Source organism: Metarhizium acridum (assembly GCF_019434415.1).
Source record: "Metarhizium acridum strain ARSEF 324 chromosome Unknown scaffold_276, whole genome shotgun sequence".
NCBI classification, from domain to species: domain Eukaryota; kingdom Fungi; phylum Ascomycota; class Sordariomycetes; order Hypocreales; family Clavicipitaceae; genus Metarhizium; species Metarhizium acridum.
The window spans coordinates 537088-558736 of NW_027094025.1; the positions used below are offsets into that span (position 1 = coordinate 537088).

General features: G+C 49.2%; 3 protein-coding genes across 3 annotated transcripts; 2 read left to right on the plus strand and 1 right to left on the minus strand.

The window, feature by feature from the left end:
- Positions 1–6992: 6992 nt before the first annotated feature.
- J3458_013232 (uncharacterized protein) lies at positions 6993–10821 on the plus strand. Its single transcript, XM_007817160.2, has 4 exons — positions 6993–7266; positions 7319–7449; positions 7505–10373; positions 10426–10821. Exons 1-4 carry the CDS (start codon positions 7175–7177, stop codon positions 10598–10600), a joined length of 3267 nt encoding a protein of 1088 aa, XP_007815351.2. The 5' UTR covers positions 6993–7174; the 3' UTR covers positions 10601–10821.
- Positions 10822–11777: 956 nt separating this feature from the next.
- On the plus strand, positions 11778–12436 carry J3458_013233 (uncharacterized protein; the record flags this gene model as incomplete). The annotated part of the gene is made up of 2 exons (XM_007817159.2): positions 11778–12065; positions 12125–12436. 2 exons carry the CDS (start codon positions 11778–11780, stop codon positions 12434–12436), a joined length of 600 nt encoding a protein of 199 aa, XP_007815350.2.
- A 7242-nt stretch (positions 12437–19678) lies between these two features.
- Positions 19679–21514, minus strand: J3458_013234 (uncharacterized protein). Its single transcript, XM_066120320.1, has one exon. The coding sequence runs from the start codon at positions 20726–20728 to the stop codon at positions 19799–19801; it is 930 nt and encodes a 309-aa protein (XP_065974607.1). The 5' UTR covers positions 20729–21514; the 3' UTR covers positions 19679–19798.
- Positions 21515–21649: the final 135 nt, after the last annotated feature.

Here is a 21649-nt window from a genome sequence, read left to right on the forward strand (position 1 = left end):
ATTACACGAAATCGGTTGGACTAGAAAGGGTACCCTGAATGATGACATCTTCGCCAAGATCCAAGTTGCTGTTGTATTCGATGACAGCAGCGTTCTGGACCCCGAAAAGCTGCAGCTTTCGTCGCAATCGGGGGTTCAAAACGAAGACAGTTCCTACGATAGCGGAATTGGTTCGAGTCTACAGACTACTTCACAGGTCACTTCAGAAAATGCAAGCTCTGGCAACGAGAGTCCCAATGCTGATTGTGCTGGACCATCGGGCGACAGCAAAAGCTTCAGTCATCTCAGTTAAAATTTCGACGTATAAACGTGATGCTCAGGGAAGGACAGGGGATAGTGAGTTGGAAAGAATTGAATACAAATTGCTTGGGATATCGAATAATGTTGCCGAAGAGCACTATCATTCAACCTCCATTATTGCAATTTCTTATGCTGCTTATTAGTCTTATAAAATATAGCGTTCGCTTTCACTAGATTAATCGAATTATTTGGGAATATTGAATGAATGATGAGTGGTCATATTGAATGGAGGAAGATTCTGATATTACTCAAGGGAGCAATAGGAAACGATATGGCAAAGCAAAGGATCTTTTGGACTAGTGCTAATATCCGTATAAGGGCAATGTGTCAAATCGTGTTCCGCCTACCTAGACGCGATTAGTTGAAACATGAAGCGCAACTTTCCGTTCTATATAGGGTCGCGTGCAATGAGCCTAAAGTATCCGCGTGTTTAGAGGACAGGAAGTTGTTAGTGCGTTTCCAAGGGCGAGAATCCTTATCATACTCTTAAAATACTACGCCACCCCTTGCACGTTAGAGCTGTGGGTGCAAGGGGTACGATCATCCGAAGGCTGGGAGTCCTTGGGCCAAGCAACTATTAAGCCATTACATTTAGCTAGCTATCTAGTTATGCAGAGCCGTGGTCTGACCTATATGGATTCCGTGTAAGGACCTGTCGTCTTCTATGCCGCTCATCCCTCATCTTCATCTTCATACCCTCTGGTGGAGACTCGTAAAACAGGTGACCACGATCAAAGGGCGCATCCAGCATCAAGCCCTGGAGCGTTTTTACGCGAGAGACAGCTACGTAGCTTAAACCAGTCTGAAAGTCCCGACAGGAGAGATCTGTCACGATGACATCTTCAGTGATGCTCTGCGACTTGTGAACCGTAATGGCGTAGCATACGATCAGGGGAAACTGCGTGCGAGTGCAGAGAGTGCTTCCGATGAGGAAGTCCCTGTCTACTGGGAGAATCGGGACAATCTTTCTGCCATCAGCGGTGGTCAGGAACACAGGTCCACTGTACTTGTCAAACTCCATCATGATAACACAGGGAGGGTCTTGGACTGGGTCAGCCCCCGGTGCCCAGCCGATATCGTAAACGGTACCGCGAGCGCCGTTGCAGAGACCAACTGGCTGCCAAAGGTTAGATGTCAGCATCAGACGGGCGCCAATGCATATAGGGATCTGCTTCGCAAGGTTGCCCGCCTTGTCATCAGGCGCCGCAGCCGCGCCAAGGCCGACATTCTTAGCCTTGACCTGAATGACTGGCCGGCCGAGGCGGTCGAGGTGGTAGTGGTTATATTCGTTCACCCTATCTTTCGTGGCGTATACTCGCAAGGCGTTGGCGAACCTGGCGACCTCCAGATCATCTAGCTTCGCCTGTACTCGACCGGAAAGGAGTTTCCAGGACTCGACTGACAGTTGGAGGAGCCGCAATTCCTCGAGAGCTGTGCGAAACGCCTTCTGATCGTCGCCCCGTTGCCGTTGGACAACCTTCAAGAAGACTGATTTATCGAAGCGTCTATATGCGTTCCTGCCTTTGATCTCCACTCCCTGCACCTCTTTATCGTAATAGAGCGGCTTCTGTAGCACGGGTGGAAGCTGGAAGAAGTCGCCAACCAGAAGGATGTTAAGACTACCAAAGAACTCCTCATTCCTACTCGGGAACGCCTCGCGCAGGCGGTCATCGATCCAAGAAAGCTGTCGCAGTCCCAGCATGCTCTTCTCATCGATGATCAGGTAGTTGATGTCCTTCAGCTTCTTCTGGAGCTGGGCCATGTCAGTGGGCGAGAGGGGCTTGAAGTCCTTGTTGATTGGAAGGTGTAACAGGGAGTGCAAAGTAGTGCCCGATATCTGATTTCCCGCGACGCCAGTGGGCGCGGCACGCCAAACAGGTGTCCCTCTCCCGGCAGCAGCGGCTTGGAGGTGCGCGGAGAGCAAATTAATGAGGTATGACTTCCCGGTACCACCTCCACCATCCACATGGAGCAGCAACTGAGAGGGTTCCTGATTCAGGAAGTGGTCCATCACGGTATCGTATACTAAGCGCTGATCCCGGTTTAGGGAATCTCGAGCTTCCAAGGGCTGATGATCCACATCAAGGTCAAGGCGGTTTGCCGCCTTGCGTTGCTTCCAGTAGTCGCCCTTGAGAATACCGTCATCAGTATACCGTCCAACGTGAGGGGTCCAATCATAATTGATGTCGATGTCTCGGCGGCCGAGCATGTCGATATCCTCTTCCTCCAGCGGGCGGTCGGGAAGCATGCGGGCGAGTTCATGCCAGTCTTCATCCACAATGGGCTCTTCATGGACCTCAAGCTCAAATTCGTCGTCCTCAGCCCTCAATTCATTTGTATCTGGCTCCCCATAATGATCGTCCGCATGGGTGTCACGGTGCTGCTCTCTGCAAAACCTGTACGCAGCCGCGAAGGAATCGAACCGCTGCCCGCCCACGGTGAGCAACTCCTCTGGAGAGCGATGCGGGTGAGCCATCATCAATTTAACACGGCAGAAGTCACCAAACTGGGGAGATGCCTCCACGGACCTGTATCGAGGAAAGTAAGACAGGACTCTCTTCTTCGCGTTGGCAGCGAGTCTCCTCCACGTCTTGAGATTATACGATTGCAGGTACTCGAGGTAAGTTGCATCCTCGTGCTGGTCATTTCTCTCGAGATACCTCCTGTAGCTGCCGACGGTCTCGTTGACATCTTCATCCACGCGATACGAACGTGCATGTTGCTCCAAAGGACGGCAGTCGACAGAGACCACCATCCGCGTGCCTTCCTGCAGAGGAATGTTAAGGAGAAGATGGGAAATCTCCTGCGCCGAGTAATCTCTCTCGGCAATCAGCTTATTCATCAGGCGAGAGGAGAAGGATAATAGCGGCTGAAGGTGTGCCGTGTGCGGCAAAACCTGGTCTGCAAGCTTACAGTAAGGCTCAGTCTTCTTCTCAGATTTGCTGCAATACTTGGCAGCGTACGTAATAACCGCCTGTAGGCTGGTGCAAGGAGATATGTCGATATTGGCTAGCCAGCCTAGTATAATGGCGGGATTGAAGTGATTCATGAGGTTGTCATTCCGCGCCGCCTCGAAGACATAGTACGACTTGCCTTCCTTCCTGATCACTGCGGCCAGCTCCCGCAAGGCACGAGGAAAGTCAAAACGACACTCCCGCTCTGGATTGGCCGCATTGGCCGCCTCGATATCTGCAGCAGCGCCTTCCATATCCCTCGCCAGATCAACGGTTCTCTTCCTTACGCGTAAGCAGTATGTGGTATTGCATCTGTGGCGCTGGCAGCGGTTGACGATTTGTGAGAGACGCAGGAATGTCAGTTCTGTACTCAGTGGATCTACGCTCAGGGGGTTACCCTCACCCTGGGGCATAGTCCTAGTCGGCTCAGGATTAATGGCAGTGATGTGGAATCCCCACGTGCGTGCAAAAACATCACGAGCGGCTTCATCCACCATGTCGACTCTTGGGCAATTCTCCATCCAGTACAGGCCATGGTTGTGCGGACTGCCACGCCCTTGCCATTCATACCGATCCCAGTAATCCGTAATGTTGAACTTCTTGCTTAACACGATATCTCGAAAGAAACAGTATCGGCGGTAGAAATGGAAAGCAGCAATGTGAGGATTCTGACGCAAAAGTTGGCGCGAGAGACCCATCCTCTCGGACTCGGACGCAGCCAGCCATTCATCATATCGGGGCATGTGCTGGTAGAGACTCCGCCAGTGTAAATCTGCCGGGCTGAATGTGATGAATGCACCAGGACATCCAAGGTTGTAGGCATAGGCCTCGAGGTCCTGCCTCTTCCTGTTCCAGAAGGGGCGCGTGCCGCGAATAGGTACCGCATGTCTTGTGATTGAGTTGATTAGCACCTGCGCCTCAGGGTCCTCGCTGTGCTCCAGTGCCTGAACAAGCTGCTCCCGTGTGAGCGGTTCATGACTACCATCGTGTTGCTTCACGAAGAATTTGGACCGTGCACGGGCCTGTGACCGCATCAGAGTATTGAAGGCGACGAAGCGGAAGGTCGGGTGGCGTGCAAAACGCCCGTCATGCCAGCGCATCGCGTGCTCGATGTAGTCCTTGTAGTCGATTGACCGTAGCCGAGGCTCAACAAAGTCGGCTCTCCCGTCAGGAAAGAGGCAGGGAAAAGCTAAGGAGAGTAGGGCATGAGAGCGATTGAACTCATTAATGGGTGTGCGCCGTATATTCGGAAGCTGCAGCTCGTGCTGCACCTGCTCCTGGAAGCTTGTGGAAAGCCTTGGTTCAGCTTCTGGTTCTCCGGCAAGAATAGACCGCAGAGCATCGAGCTCCGTGTCCTTGGCCAAAAGGTCCGGCACCGCAGCCTCGTCCTCCAGGTCCGGTTCTGCCTCCTCATCTTCCTCGGGTCCAACTTCGGCAGCCTCCACCTGGCTCTGGGGGATGTCGTCCAGGACATTGCCATCTTGAGGCAATTGACTCAGCCGCTCTTCGTCGATGACGATGCATCGATAGCCAGGATGATGGCGCCGGAGGTAGTTAAGCCATATGGCAACTGGCTGGCGGCGTACACGGAACTGGCGGGTGAATTGCCGGCTAAGGTTTGCATGGGACGACGTATTGGAAGGACGGAGTAATACAGTGTTCAACTCCCGCGGCAAAAGCGGGAGTTGGTTGTACACCAAGCCAACCTCGCGGAGAAAGTGAACAACATGTCCCCGATATTTGTACTGCTGGCCCCGCACAAGCATAATATTCACGTGGACGTGAACACGGCCTATTAAAGACTCTTCAGTAGGTGTAAGCTGAGGCAATTGAGTCGGTACGGAGCCAAAATCCAACTGGTTGTCCACAGAGAAGAAGTACGGCTCTTCAGGGCCGCGTTTATCATCCTTTCGACAGCAACGCGCACAAATGCCATCAGAATCGATCTTCATCTGGAACCAACGCTCTTGACATCGACCACAAAATTGCATTTGGTCATTGTCCAGCTTTGTCCAGAACTCACGGAGGATTGCTTTATCACGACAGGTCAAGGCGCAAGCGTCCAGGTCCCCATTCCACACCGGATCTTGTGCGTGAAATACGGCCGATTCTTCAGGTGGAATCATCACTGGACTCCGGTACCGTCGTGGCGGCCCCGACGATCGAGTTTGCCTTTGAGATTTTTTTGGCCGCCCTCCTGTACCAGGGGCAGGACCACGGCGAGCACGGCGACGAGGCCCTGACTTTCTGGAAGGCTGCCGCGAGCAATAGCGAAGAGGGCTTTCGTCCAAGGCATTGCTATTATCGTTCCCGTCTTCGTCCCCTAGATCGGAATCAGACTCTACCCCTAGGTGTTCGAGGTACTTCCGTGGTCGAGCAGGTGAAAGCAGCAAGTTGAAATAGTCCTCGACGTCAACATCAGATTCAGAGAACTGTCCCCTGTCATCCGCTTCCTTGGTCATTCCATCCCCATCTGGGAGCTCATTTGCCTGTAGTCGATCTTGACTCCCAGCTACGTTCCGTGGTTAGCTTGAACAAACTGCCGGGACCACAGCACAAGGATACCTTCTCCAGGACCATCAGAACCTTCAAAGACGCCGAGTTGAGAGATTGTGGGAGTTAGTGACACAGCCTCCCCTGCACGGCGTCGTGAACGATGGTCGCGCCGAATAGTGGCCTGCTTGGCCCTGGCGCCGGCCTTGGAGGCATCATCTTGCGAGTCCTTCCCGCCCTTGTGGAACCTAACAGCCAGGTAAGAGTAGTCCACACCAGTCGTGCTGCTTCGGACAGTAGATGGATCAGAATGTGAGGCGACAGGATCGGTCGAGGGCGGCACAGGCGGTGAGGGAGCTAGAGCCCGGAAGAGCCGCGAGCTCGCTTGGGTTGGTGGGATCGGCGTCCCCAGCACTATCTGCGGCTGGCTGCCTGGCTCTCCGAACAAACTCCTAGCTGTATGTTGTTGCCGTAGCTTCTCTGGCGATGTAGGTTGGGTTCCAGATCTCTGGTTAGGAGGCGATAGGCCAGCGTCTCTGTCGGTTCTTTTCGGGGCAGATCTCTCAGCTGAGGTAGGACGGACAGCCAGCTTTCTCAATGCAAGGACGGCACCTTTGGACCTGGCACGCTTGATCAGGTTAGGGAGGCATATATAGTATATCAATGGTGTCAGTTACCTCGGAATTGCGGTGGTCCCGGCATTCCAGACAGGTTGTAGTTGGATTGGCAGATTTCCTCCTGCTAACGAAATTACTTGGTGATTTTGTTCGGTCGCAAGACGGGCAATGGACTGCCAATTCAGATCTAGGACTAATATTACCCCTAGAATCATAATCCATACCCAACCATGCGGTACATCTGTTTCAATAATGGAAGAAAGGCTGCTGGCCAAGCAAACGAACAGATCGCTGGGCAAATTTAGCGATTGTAAACGATTGTAAACGATTGTAAACGATTGTAAACAGAGAAGTAAACAAAGAAGCACCGACAGACGGTGGCTGTCCTTTACCCACTTTTCTAGAGCCACCAACCAATCCAGCCTTCTTTCGCGATTTCCCATACAAAATTTGGACCAATAGAAACTTATTTGTCAAGCCTGCACCAAACCCTCATTATTCGGAAAACTTATGGATTAATGTAGAGTCAGCCTTCGGCTGAATCAGCACATGACACTGCTGGCTAAGCTCCGGCTATCAGCTGACATGAGCTACGTCGACCGGACCAGGAACCAACAACGCATCTAATCTTCCAACCCATCGGACCTTACAGGCTAATCTTTCATGCGTGTACATTGAGTCTGGCCGAGACTATGATTCTTCAACAGTTCTCTATCCTCTGATCATCAGCCCAGGCTGGTCTCCATCCTGTTTTGCGGCGTCTTTGTGGAGAAGGGGTTGTTACTCACCTGGTAGCCTACATCTGCAAAGATGTATTCGAATTCTAGCGCGCGCAAGTCCGTCGATACTCTGTCGTCAGTCGTATCTCATTATGCACATCAAAAGAATTTCCCTTTCCATAAGTATTACTCACGGGATGCGTTGGCAAGAGATGGAGACTAACTGCTCCGCAAGGCAAGACTCTATATGCCCGTATTCTCATACAAGGCTCGGCTCCACGGCAAGCTCCGCGCATTCAATCGGAGAATGGCTGGATACACCGTCAGATAGTTGGGCCAATGCTGTATTGGAAATGGGGCAGAATGGTACGCTGGAGCCCTCTCATCTTGTGTTCAAAGTATGAGCTAATACGTTGCAAAGCGATATCGACATTATTACAACCGCCAATAATACGAACAGGACTTCTGCAGCATAGTTCCACTCTAGAATCAGCCTCTCACAAACCTCCAACCACAAAGGATATCCCTCCAGTGACACTGACAAATATCCCACACGTTGACGCAGCTGAATTCAAGCCCTATCTAATTCAAGTCGGTGCATTATACGAGGAATTGCGAAGAGTGAAGGAGACTGAAGATGAAGCGGTAAATATCCTGCACAGAAAGAGCAGTAAAAAAGACAAAATAGTTGCCGTCTTCGATGACAGCGATCTACGGCTGGGAGAGCGGACATCAGGATCAAGCAAAGGCTCTGCCCCCTCTGCATCTTCATTCTCACCAACAGAAGCGCCTGTTCCGGCTCGTAGATCTAGCTCAGGACTTGAAACAAGAGCGACGCAAGGACTACCGCCATTATCAACAATACCTTCTGTCTATTTCAAGCAAGACTTTTGCCTGGAAAACCCTCGCACCTTTGACGTGGTCAGTGAGAGGTCAGAGGTTGTTCGACCAGCACCAGGGACGCTGAATGAAAAGGCTTCAGCAGATGGAAATGCAGCGGCACCACGGAAAGCCCTGGCAACAAATGCGATATTACAGGAAAAATTGTCCTGGTATATGGATACGCTTGAGATGTATCTCATAGCTTCCATTTCAGTGGCTTCCACGGCCTTCTTCACCGCGCTAGCTTCGCTACAGGACCTTCACTCAGAAACCGCTAACTCGGTGAGGAAAATAAAGGCTCTCAGGAGAGAGCTTAACGCTTTGGATGAAGAGATTGCAAGCAGCGGGTTAAATATTGCCAAGAAGAGACAAGAGTGGCACAATATCCAACAGCTTCACGATGCAGTCCAGCAACTGAAACATATCATTGATAGCGTTGCTACTTGCGAGTCTTTCGTTGATAATGGAGAAGTGGGGAAGGCTTCAGAATGTATTGCTTCTCTTGAGAAGCTCATTGCCGGCGAGTCGGATCTTTCAAAGACACCATTAAAGATCGATGGACAGGATCTCCAGTTAAGAGACCTTAGAACTGTACTGGCGGTTCAGGAGGTGAATTACGATTTGAGTACTCTAAGATTCCGAATCGGCAAAGCTTACGAAACACGAATTTTGAGTCTCCTTATGGGAGATCTCCAGCGCCACTCTCAAACTGTCACCACGCAGGAGGTTCTAATGCGTTGGACCAGTGCTTCACTTCGGTCTCGAAGCGGCCATATGCAGGAGCCTTCTGTCTTTCCATCCTATATGGACTCAACCGATAGTCTTCGCTCCGAGCTACTGAAGAGCTTGACCGGCTTGCATCGAGCAAACCACATCACTATTGCCGCCTCCGCCTACAGAGAGACCGTACTTAAGGAAATGCGCAATCTAGTTCGGCGATCTCTGCCTAGTTCAAACGAAGATGACGAGTCAACTATTTCTTCGTCCACCATGACAAGGAGACAGTCGTCACTGCAACAGAAATGGTCTATTCTAGCTCATAATCTGCGAGCTCTTGAGCCGGAAGACGCTGAAGACCTACTGGTTAAAATTTATATCAGCGTCACCGAGACGTTGAGGCGGTTAACGACACAAGTCAAACTGCTGTTAGACGTTGCCAGCTCGTTAAGTAATGACTCTAGTACTTCATGGCTAAGATCTGCTTGGTTAGAATCGCCCTTGAGTAGTCCTACCCCAGGGAGGTCTTCAATGATCGCTGCACTTGAAGTACAAGAAATCCACAAAGCTATAGACCTACCAAGTCTCCTAGGTGAAGCTGTGGATGTTGCGCAGGACAAGATTGTTAAGCTCCTGAGGGTTCGTTCAGAGCAGAATACTCGTCTATCACTAATCTGGTTTCTTCGATATTTTACTCTAAACCTATACTTCGCTAACGGGTGTGAATCAATCTCTGGACGGAGCGGGACGGCCCTTAAGACAGTTATCAATGTGCAAATTACTGACTTTATACGGCAGTATACCGATGAGGAAAAGCATAAGCTTGCTCAGGGTATGGAGCTTGACCAATGGGAGGCAAAAGACTTTTCAGAGAAAGACACGGCCGAGCTTAACAGGATTTTATCCTGTAGTACGAAGGACCCGTCTGAATGGTCAGATGGTCTCAAAATCTGGGTTCCATATTCAGATGACGATCCTCATTCTAATAAGGCTGATGATCCGCAACCCAACAGCGATGATAAAGCCAGGAATAGGAATGCGTCTATTGATGAGGAAATATTCGTACTTCCTAAGTCTGCAATTCTTTGCATGCATGGCTTAGCCCACTTGTTGCAACTGATGGTTAGCATCCCATCAATGATCCCAGACATCGGGCCTTCACTAGTCTCCTATCTCCAGCTTTTCAACTCACGCTGCACACAACTCATCTTGGGGGCAGGGGCCCGACAATCCGCAGGCCTGAAGAACATTACCTCAAAGCATCTAGTTGTCGCATCGCAGTCTTTGGCATTCGTAGCTAGCCTAATCCGCTGTGTCCGCGAGTTTCTCAGACGCCATGCCGGACGTACTGCTGCTACCTCCTCGAGTCTCGTGGAACTTGACAAGGTCGAGCGTCTCTACCAACAGCACCAGAACAGCATATATGACAAGCTAGTCGAAATCATGAGTCGCCTGGCCGCCTCACATGTAAAGACCATGAAAAATATTAACTGGGACAATGGACAGAAGGATGTGCATCCATACATGACGGCATTAGTCAAAGACACGACCTCGTTGCATCGCATCCTCACAAAGACTCTACCAGAAAGAACTGTTCGTATGCTTATGACTTCAGTGTTTATCAGGTATAGGGATCAGTTCGGCAAAGCGTTTCAGGAGGTAGATGCCAAGACGGTATTAGGTTGGGAGAGGTACGTCTATGCCGGCCCGAAGGAGCTCACGACATGTGCTAATTTGGTACAGCATGCTACATGACATTGAGTTCTTCCACTCCAAGCTTGGCAACATGGATGGCTACGATGATACTGGAGAATACCTGACCACAGTTGTCAAGTCCAAGCATGTCGAGACCGTAGGGCTAGCCAGTCGAGCGGCCGCCGAGCTAGAACAGAAGGATACTGAAGACGCGGTTCATTAAGCTGAGACAAGGGATAACTCTGAAGATGAAACCGAGGAAGCAGGGAAAGTAGACTACAAACGCTCCGCTAAGGCATAGGCAGACTCGAAACTAAAATGCTTATGTTTGATAGATCGGGGGCAATATCTTGAAATATGAAGAAGTAAGGCACCTAGCCTAAATGGGTTTTATTTAATAGTTGAGTTAGTCTTCTCATAATATTATTTTATTTTATTTTGAAATCAATGGAGTCAACATTGTTCCGTAGGCTGTTCTTGGATCACAACGTGAGCCAGACCTGGGCAATTAGTCGTATGATCATATGGGTATGTCTAACAAGAATTCAGCCAAATCATCATGCTATTTGTAGATTTTCGCAATTTCAGCCGTGGAACATCTTTACTCAATCTCGGCCGTTCTGGAAACCGTTGAACCCTTGCTACGACTACTACGAAGCCAGTTTCTAGTCATTTACTTAGGAGTAGCTACATCAGGATATGCTTCGGGGCCATGGCGGTGCCACGAAAAGCTGTATTTAGTGTATTTTAACGGTTGGGTGCCCGGGCGGAGCAATGTTGTGACTGATATTCCTACTGCTTCCATTCACCACTTTGCAGCCTGCGACAACAGCCCATCTACCATTCTTCTGCATACGATGAGTAATCGATTTACCGCTCAGACGCATTGATTCCATTATGCTAACATTCAGGCTGTGGCGTTGTATCATCGTAATCTTTATTGGCTGTGTGTGTATTGTGTGTAGTTCAACTTACGTACGATATTCTCTAACTAACCAACTACGCCACTTCCAGCCAAACTACCTCGATTTTACTCAATCGTAATATCGTCTTGAGCGCATTTCCCTCGAATATGGCAGTCCCGGATTAGATGAGACTCTGGACAGGTCACACAGCGTTTACGGTGGTCATCCTGCATGGTTCAGCAGACACAGCAGGCTATAATGACTACGACGCTGCCCAACCGGCTACACATTGGACATGAACGGAAAAGAGGTTCTTCGACGGCAGAGAGAAACATCTCACTGACATGTACGTATCATCTCCATTTGAGCACTTGGCGTCCTCTCTATCGTTAGCCAGCACTCTACACTTTCCCCCACTGCCGTTTTACAAGCTATTATTGTAAACCTAAGCCTCAAGAACATTATCTACGGTAAGCGCAATCGGTAAACTGCGGTATGGCAAGAATATCAGACGAGTACGATGACCAACGTAGGCTCAAACGGTACACGATAGCACTTTGCGCTGTCAAGCTCGAGATGAGTGCCGTTCGCTACACGTTGGACCAAGAACATCGCGGATACAAGCAGCAGGACGATCCGACGATTTACATTCTCGGCGAGCTGAGCGGCCAGAATGTCATTCTTGCGTGTCTCCTCAGCAATCAGGGGAAGGGCGCTGCTGCAAGCGTTGCCACGAACGTGGCCCGCACGTTCCCTTGGATCTGTCGCAAAGGACATAAGGGGGTACAACACATAAGATACTGTGCCGTGGCCACGCCCATTTTTTGTGTGACAGGATCAAGTGGAGATTCATGATTGGCATCGGAGGGGGTGTGCCCAGCGAGAGGCACGACATTCGCCTTGGCGACGTGGTCATCAGCATGCCGCAGGGAGAACATGGCGGTGTTGTGCAATACGACCTGGGCAGGCTTACCGAGGACGCTCTTGAGCGGAAGGGCTTTCTCTGCCCGCCGCCAGCAGACTTGAGGCGCGCTGTGGTGACCATGAAGTCGAACCACGTAGGGCAAGATAATAAGAACGATAAAACCGTCTCGGCAATAACACAAAAGTCCACCTCGCCTCAAGACCTACACACGCCCGTTGCCCGCGTCTGACACCCTGTTCAAGGCAGATTATCACCATACTCCTGGCCAGTTAACATGTGCAAAGCGCGGCCCGGACAAGGCCGTCGAGAGACAAGACCGGGAATCTAATTTGCCTGAGGTACACTATGGCCTGATTGCCTCGGGGGATAGTGTTGTCAAAAGTGCCATGAAAAGGGACCAAAATGTCCAAGCCCTGGGCGACGTGCTCTGCTTCGAGATGGAAGCAGCGGGCATTGCCACTGAGCATTCGTGTATCGTCATTCGGGGCATCTCCGAAAATGTCGACTCGCATAAGAACGACGCATGGCAAAAATATGCGGCGGCGACGGCAGCGGCATGTGCGAAGGAACTACTCTCCTGTCTCGACTCATCCCGGTCTCGGGCCGGCGCGGCTCCACCGAAATTGCCCCGCGACCTCCTGTTATCGGATCCGGGGCCAAGCAGGCTCGGCACTCGGCCCACTTTTGGGGCATCTAGGATTCAGCAGGGTGATTTGGGTAATAATTTCTCGGTGGGAGGGTTTTAAGATGAGTATGTAGAGACTGACCTGGCCTTTGGCCTGCCCTGTATCAACCGCCACCAGTATTTCCTTACAAATAAACTGACTTTGCAACGCGAAACAGCTGCTGTCTATGGTGACCAACCCTTGGCGAGGCCACGCCTCATAAGCCGTTCTCGACCGTCCCTTTCCCGCGAGACGAGCATTGTGTCGACCGACATGAGATTCTTGGGTGGCTGCAGAAACAATACGAGCGGCTGGCGGACGTTTCGCACTCGTTGGACGGGGTGGCATCGGGTAAGCCGCCCGTTGCATACCGCTATCGTCTTGTCCTTTGACGTCTAACTGCCCTAGAAAGTCGCAGCTGATTATTCAGTTTGCCTATGAAATCCAAGACCAGATGCCAAGCATATACGTGTTTTGGGGTGCACGCGAGCACCCAAGCTCGATTCAAGGAGGGTTACCGCGAGATTGCAGTTCGACTGAAGTTGCCGCGACTTGATGACCCTCAGACCGGTTTTTCTTCGTCTAGTGCATGACTGGCTGAAGGACGAGCAGAACGGGAGCTGGCCCATGATACTCAATAGTTCAGACGATGTCAATGTCTTTTATCCAAAAACCTCCAGGCAAGGCACGACAGACTCGTCAACGCGGCCTTCTTGCCGCAGAACACCAATTGCAGAATCCTCGTCACCTCACGAAACACTGATGTAGCCGAGAGGTTAACTGGCCACTACCAAAAGCTTCTGAGAGTTCCCTGCATGGATCAAGGCCAAGCCAAGAAGCTGCTCCCGACAAAACTTGGGGCAAAGAATAACCAAATAGGGGCTTCTGACCTTGTTGACGCACTTGAGTCTATGTCTCTCGCGATCACTCAGGCAGCAGCATACATACTCCGGCGGAAGTCTCGACTGTTTGTATCTGAGTATCTGGCTTGAGTTAAAAGGAATAATAAGAGAAAAACCCATCTCCTCCGCGTGGACAGGGGAGATCTCCGCCGTGACCCTGGCGCCGCAGACTCGGTCGTTACTACATGGCAGATAACATTTGATTAGATTTAATAGGAGCGGCGGTTACGGCTGACTTTATTTGTTTCATGAGCTTGTTTAATCCACTGGGAATTCCGGATTGGTTACTTCAAAACTACTAATGCCGGAGACACAAAGATTATAAGGCTGGTATCGATAACTTGAAGCAAGGCGAACCCGATAGAATTGACGATATTTACTCAGAGTTTGAGGATGATTTTGAAATACTTCGAGCATACTCCATGGTTTCGATGACCACGCAGCCACATATTTGTGAGATGCATGCTCCGGTGCAGCTCTGTGCGCGAGATTGGCTTTTAGACGAAGAGCCAGCTTGGAAGAGTATATTTCTGCGTAATATCTCCTTGGATTAACCAATAAGTGCCCTCAAGGTCCGGATAAATGTCGACAACTAGAGCCACATATTATTCTTGTCCTTGAAGAGATTCCATCGAAAGAGGATGCGGAGATTTGGACGGGGCTCCTGAACAAAGTAGCAACGTACCGGGTGGAAATGGGAGACTATTCCATGGTAGAGAAGATATCAAGGAACGCAGTCAACAAGATGGAGAAGATTCTATGTATAGCGCATCCCGAAATAATCATGAGCGTTCTGCTTCTTACAGCAGTGCTTTACCTCCAGAAGAATTTTGAGGAGTCTGAGCTCATGCTTGAACGGGCCTCTGACCTTATTTTTGAGGGGTTTACTGAGAGTTATATCCCTAGGAGCGAAATCCTTACGAAGTCTGCCACAGAGCTAGACCGACAAGAAAAATATGAGGCTAAGAACAAAAACCAACAGCCTCTAAATGACGATGAGTTGGACTGTTTCTCAATTGTTGAGGTTTTGCTGCTTCTAATTGATGGCCTTTCTGTAAGCCCAGGATATCGAGGCATGAAGACAAGGACCGAGAAGTTGAAAAGACTGTGTGTTGATACCTTTGAGAAGCTCCTTTGCGAGGAGTATTGCGATAGGCTTGTGCAACTTGACATACTTGCCACAGGCCTAAACGGGCAGGGCAAATATGAAGAGGCCGAACAAATCAATTGGAGACTCATCGATGGCTTTAAGATGTCTCTCAATGGCAAACGGTGCATCTACACACCTTGTGAAACAGTGCTACCGTTACAACTGACTGTGATCTCATCATGTACAGTGACAAGAGTCAGTGTCAAGCTATGGCCAGAAATATAGGGTTGATTCGAGACACTATTCGGTGCTATGTTGAACAGCTCTACTCTATGGTTCCCACTTCAAATACACTAGGAATGCATGTACCTATCCAGGCTCTAATCGTAGACAAGTGCACGATATCATGCAGTGGCCAAACTCGACAAATCCAACACGAGATCGAAGGTCGATTATGGCTTATGAGCTTTGGTAAGCACTACTTTCCATCGCGTTGTCTGCAAAACTGCCGAAAAATGGCGCTGACAACATATCACTTGGTGGGCGGGAGATGTAATCCAAAGCCCAACTTACTCGGAAATTTATTGATGCCTGAGCTGGTGTGACTAAAAGCGGCGGTGCAATGCGTCTTGTCTAACGTTTAGTTTCGGTTATATAGGGTTCTGTACCCTTTGTACCTGTTGGCTAGGTGCAAGTCTCGCAAGTGACGTCATTTAGAGGTTTTTCCTGGTCGGAAGCTGAGCAGTTCGGGGTGCTCAACATTTTTCGAACTACGGGCATCGTAAGGCAGCAGAGCAGTTTTGTATCTACCATCGCTAGCCTTCTGCTGAGGAAGAAGACCGACAAAGCCCTAGAGACTGCCTAGCAGAGAACCCTTCCAACACTTTTAGCACCGCGTCTCTACCACGTATTACAAGGTCATACGAGTTACACCGCACATCCGTAAGGTGCAAGTTAGTCACTTGGCCATGGCTTGGAGGCCAAGCCTGCTATTGGTAGAGTTCGGCATCCATTTGCCGTGTTGTGCCAAATTAAGCTTTTGGGTTATCGATTCCAGATTTCGTGGCTATCGCAAAGCCCGGAGCTGAAGCGTAAGCCAGTCCTTACTCCCAAAGGCTGTTTAGCTTTCGAGGTAGTGAACAGGGCGCGCGGCACTGGAAAATTGGCAAACCAAAACGCCTTGGGAATATTATTCACGCCAATCCGGTAATCAACCGCCGACAGGTAAAGTGGAACACCCATTAGCCGGCCTCCGACACGTGTAAGAGATCCCCGATCAGATGTTCAATAATATGCATGAGTTAAATGGACAATCCCAGGTGAATTCTCACCAAACGCTTTGGGCTATAAAGGCTCCCCTTGCACCCAGACTATGCTACGCAAACCTTGCCCAACCAGTAGATTCAACAGCCACCTGCATCACCATGAAAATCTTTGCTAATACGATAAGCATTCTCGCCGGACTTGGGCTGGCAATTGACTTTCCAGCGTGTAAAAGGGTACGCATACGGCACGCGATAGATATTAATGATGTTAATGCAGTGAGGCTAGCCATCGAGCGAATGCGTCATCGCATGCCCACATAATCAGTGCCGCCCCGGCTATGTTTGCTGCGTAACAGATTGTGGAGGCCGTATTTGTGTAAGTCTGTCGAAGTGGTATATCCAATAGCGTACTAATGTGTTTAAATTCTAGGAACCTGTAAGTGCTTCGTGCATGAAGCATGTCGAGCGATGGGCTAATTATTTTTCACATGTATAGATTGAACCCAAGTGTGACAAGGACTCAAGAAGGGCTTAGATTGAATAGCTCAGTTCATCTAATAACAGTCTTTGGTATTAAAGGCTATTATTGAAGCTAGGGATTAAAACCGGGCGGCGTCCTTTCTAGATATGGGGTGAAGACATTGCTGTCAAGACGGCAGTTAGTTCAAGAAGGGTGAGATGACCAAAGGGCAAGCTTAATAGCATTAGCCAAGGACTACTTGAATTGGCTTTGTTACTATTGCTGAAGGGGAAACATTACAAGATTTGTATACGACGACCCTCAAACCAGCAGAAATATTAGTGTAGCAATTGTAAATTCCCTACGCAACAACCACACCATAGAAGCGGGATTACATTTATTAGAGGTAACACTATCGTAATGGTGTTGCTATAGAGGGGAGAAAGCAAGATTTGAAGCCCTTTACATAGTACCAGGGATTTTAGTCGTGTAAGATATTGCACTTCAGGTTCCGAAACTAATTATTAGGATTATATACTACGGGCTGCCCGCAACAACCAAGACGCTTGCCTGCTTGCTACAACAAGTCAAAGCAAGTAGACCACGTGATGACGACGACGTCCTATAAAAGGTCAAATCTACTGAAAAAGAAAACAGGAATTCATTAACCCCATATTCTATTCTTAAGAAAATTTTTTTTATATCTATTCGTGGGAACTCAACGCTACACACGTCGATTCCAGCGTTTAAGTAACTATTTCTATCCAACCTCCCGTTCCCAGAACTTAACACGGCTACTAGTAAGACGCTCAACATCGTTAAGCCAGGCAAAAAAAAAATAATTGATGTATTTTCACATACAACACTAGGTGTTCGCTAGTCGTCACCGACCTAGCTACTAATCCAGCGCTCACTAGGTTCTCGTGGGAGATCGGACTGGATCCTAAGCTTTCTAGCGGCTGTGGTCGTATGTAAGGACAGTATTGATAGTTATCATATATACAGGTGATTAATCTGACGGTGGTCCAATTCGTAACTGCTCAGTGCAGCTCTGGCTAAGCCTCCATTTTCCGGCATCCTTGGAATGTCTCAAATGGCCGAAATAGCGGTCACACAAGCCCAGCAGAAAATGCGTAATCTATTCAACAACAGTATCAACGAAAGGTGGCGGCGAGACCTGAAAACTAGCTGCGGCAGCTGAATCGGCAAAATCAACCATCATCAAAAGCATCAACTAGCCGGGCCGCTTAAATAGTGATAGGTTTGCCCTCCAGATGGCTTCAATTTTGGACCAAGTCCACTATCAATCACATCTATAGGGCGCATATAGTAACAGACAGGGTTCTCCTGCCAACAACTGCCACATGAAGAGGCAGTGATGAGTCATGACTCATCACTAGTCATCTGTTACGAAATAAAAGGTCAGATCAGTGAGTATGTAATGGTTGTTTTTCTTGAGCCATCTGGGTTGCTAGAAGTCCTATAAAAGGGGGCCAGTTCGGGCGTTCTAGGTGCCTACATATGTAAGGCAGCCACCTGTGACAACAGGTCAAATCGGCACTTTATTTCGTAACAGATGCCGGTTCACAAGGGAAGAAATAGCTGCCCCAGCTATATCTAACTAGAGTCGCTAGAATAGCTAGGATATCTAAAGTGCCTAGAATAGCTACTATAACTAGGCTTCATTTGAAGGGACTGGCCGGGTCCAAATTGAGCGTTGCTGACAGGCCCGTATCGAAGGTCACGGGCGGGCTCGGTTTGAACGTTGTGGCCGGGATTGAAAGGAACGTCGTGGCCAGGACTGAAATAAGCGTTATGGCCGTATTGAGGATTGCGGCAGAGCTGTTGAGATTCAGGCTGTTGAGCCGGGTGGTCAAATTCAGGGCTTTGAGCCGGGCTTGATTGAAGCTGTTGAATTTGACGAGCTTCGAGCCGGGATGGAAGGTCCCTGCCGGGTTCAATTGGAAGCTTCTGGCAGGGCTTGATTAGAAGCTTCTGGCCGGGCTCAGATTGAAGGTATTGACTAATCTGACCGTGTAAGTCATAGGCAGGCGCGGACTGAATTAGCTGACCATGCTTAAATAGAGTCATATAGCCGTTCTTAAGTTGCATAATAATACCAGGTTCAATTGGAAGGCTAACATCGGTGAATTGAAAGTCCCTGCCGGGCTCGATTAGAAGGCCCCTGCAGGGCTCGGATTGAAGCCGCTGGATTGAATTCCTTTGAATTGGGCGGCCTTGCTGCTGGGCCCGATACCAAGCTCGTTGGGCTTGGTCTCTCCAATAGTCACAGTCTTGTTGAAGCTTCTAATGTTGCTGCCACTAGCCCCAGTACCAGTTTTAGAGGCTCTTTTCCTGCTGCTGGAGGTAGGTCTGTTGAGCCTCTAGGGCTTGCAGCTGCTGCTGGTATCTTTGGTATTGAGGGCTAGCTAGGCAGAGCTCTTGAAGATGCTGGAAGACCTGATTTCTTGACTGGAAGGTCTTCCTGTAGATGCCACAAGTACGGCGCTGTTGATCCTTGTGATAGAGCTGTTAGAGCCGCTGTTACTCCAGTTGATCAAGCCTGTCTAGGGGGATCATTTTGAAAGGGCTTGTGGCTGCAGCCGATATCGAGGGATTTGGCCGGATTGAACAGGGCAGCCGGATCGAACAGGGCGGTCGGATTGACAGAGCTGTTGAGGGATATCGAGGGTTGCGACCAGATTGAACAGAGCAGTTAGATTGACAGTAATATCCAGGGATTTGCCCGGGCTGAACAGAGCTATCGAGAGATATCGAGAGCTATGACCGGATTGAACAGGGCAGCCGGATTGACGATAGACCTGACGATTTCGTGTACGATCTTGTGGTCCACTACAACCTGGGAAAAGCTATAGCTGCCACAGCTCTTGAGGTCATTGCAAGAGGCTGATTGAGGGTGCGTGCCGTACGGTCCTAGTAAAAGGGACGGCTTTGACGGGCGGGCTTGATTGAATTGGTTGACAGGGTCGATTTGGTAAGGGTCCTAGTAAGCTAGGTAGGGTCCTTGAATAGCAAAGCAAACGAACAAATGCTACCACTTGTTACGAAATAAAAGGTCAGATCAGTGAGTGGGTAGTGGTTGTTTTTCTTGAGCTATCTGGGTTGCTAGAAGTCCTATAAAAAGGGGCTGGTTCGCGCGTTCTAGGTGCCTAAGACAGCCACCTGTGACAACAGGTCAAATCGGCACTTTATTTCGTAACATCATCGTTATGTTCAAGTGATAACTCTGCCTTGGCTAATCTTATTGCTGTTCTTTCAGCACGAATTTCGGCTTGTTTTTCAGCACTCCAGAATCTAGATTGGTATTTGCGCGTATTCTTGAATCGCTTTGCTGTTTTCACAGCTCTTTTTTCAGCAGCAGAAGCTCTTTCCTGCGCTACTAGTTCTGCTTCGCCTGGTGATATTAATGGGATTGGAGATCTTGCAACTTCTTCCATGAGCTGTAATTTCCCATCTCTGTCTCCTTTGGCTTCTGCTTGATGCTGGCTGGCTTTTATACCAAGAAGTAAAAGAGCTCGTAATGTGAAATTTGCATCATTGCCACCATTATGAAGCCAACTATATGGACACCCAAGTTCAGTAAGGAGTTCCCCAAGAGTAAGAGAAAAGTATGGAAGAACTTGACTCGTAATTCTAAAAGTATCAAGACACTGTAGTCCTTGTAGATTAAACCCTAGATCTGATAGAACATGAACCTCATGTCTAACATCATGTCCAACAAGAGTGATATTTCGATCTATAGGAATAAGAGCCTTAATTTGATCAAGAACCTTACTAAGTTTTATCCAGGCAGGCCTCCCAAATAAAAATTTAAGCATAGCCTTGCGATAGTATTTTGGTGATCCAGTCACAAAATTATATGTTGATATAAGCTTTTCAGGAGATATAGCTGTAGAAATATCTCTGGTATCAAGAATCGCAAGACCAAGTTGCGTATCCACATTACGAGAAAGGTCTCCCCTAAACTGAATATTATTCTCAAAGTCAATTGCCACGAGAATAGTGTCTTGGTAACGTAATGGTGCCTCTTCTTTAGGACCTAGGATCTGAAGGAGGATCTCTAGACCATTTTTGGCTATTTGGTAGGTGGGCTCGCGTATTTGGACTTGATCTTCCATGGTAGGGATTGAAATTAACGTGGAGTAAGGTTACTAAGACCTTACTAACCGTATATAATGTGCCTAGTGATGAGAAGTCGTGAAAGAATAGGCATGAGACCTTGAACCCAATGAGGCTTAAAGGTTTGCAGTTTGTCCGGCTTTAAGGGTATAAGGTATCAATGCTTGGGGCGCAAAAGGCAAATTAATTTGCATAGTAATCGCTATCGCGTAATCAAGAGCCCCTTTGATCAGCGATGTGAATCAAAATATGCGAAGTAGTGTTTGATGATCCGGCGGTGCAAGCTGAGAGAGGGTTTGGAGGGAACTCAGCGCGATAGTCGAAGAGAGCAGTGCGATTAATGGTCAAAGAGAGCAGTGCGATTAATGGTCGAAGAGAGCAGTGCGATTAATGGTCGAAGAGAATAGTGCGATGGTCGAAGAGAATAGCGCGATAGTCGAAGAGAGCAGTGCGATTAATGGTCAAAGAGAATAGTGCGATGGTCGAAGAGAATGGTGCGATGAGAAGAGAACAGCAAGCGGGGTTATTGGGGAAGAGCTGTGCTACGTATTAAGTAAGCCAGGTTATTGGGGTAGGAGGCTCAGCGTGGTTTCAAAGGCACTTGTCTGGCGCAGCGGCTGCAGACGCAGCGCGGGTGACTCGACCTACAGTGGGTGTAGCGTTCCCAGCTTGAACTGGTGCGGGCTAATGTATCAGCACCCTGGACAAGATGGCTTACCATTGCCCCGCCTCCGGTGACGGTCACAGCACCTGAGCCGCGTGGAGTTCGATTCCCACACCGGGCATTTATTTTTAATCCTTTTTGTCTGGGTTGCCCCTTTCCTGCTGCAAAAGAATGATCACATAAACGCGTCAGCCTTAAACAAAGGACAGTGGAGCTCTAGAATTGCACAGTTTGCGTAGGGATTCACTCCGTCACA

What these genes read in the sequence shown, in the direction of transcription:
- J3458_013234 (XM_066120320.1), bottom strand. Translation starts at nt 20,728, where the DNA reads ATGGAAGATCAAGTCCAAATACGCGAGCCCACCTACCAAATAGCCAAA.
- J3458_013232 (XM_007817160.2), top strand. Translation starts at nt 7,175, where the DNA reads ATGTATTCGAATTCTAGCGCGCGCAAGTCCGTCGATACTCTGTCGTCA. An exon ending in AAGAATTTCCCTTTCCATAA is followed by an intron (nt 7,267 to 7,318) that starts GTATTACTCACG and finishes CTGCTCCGCAAG; the next exon opens with GCAAGACTCTATATGCCCGT. An exon ending in ATTGGAAATGGGGCAGAATG is followed by an intron (nt 7,450 to 7,504) that starts GTACGCTGGAGC and finishes TACGTTGCAAAG; the next exon opens with CGATATCGACATTATTACAA.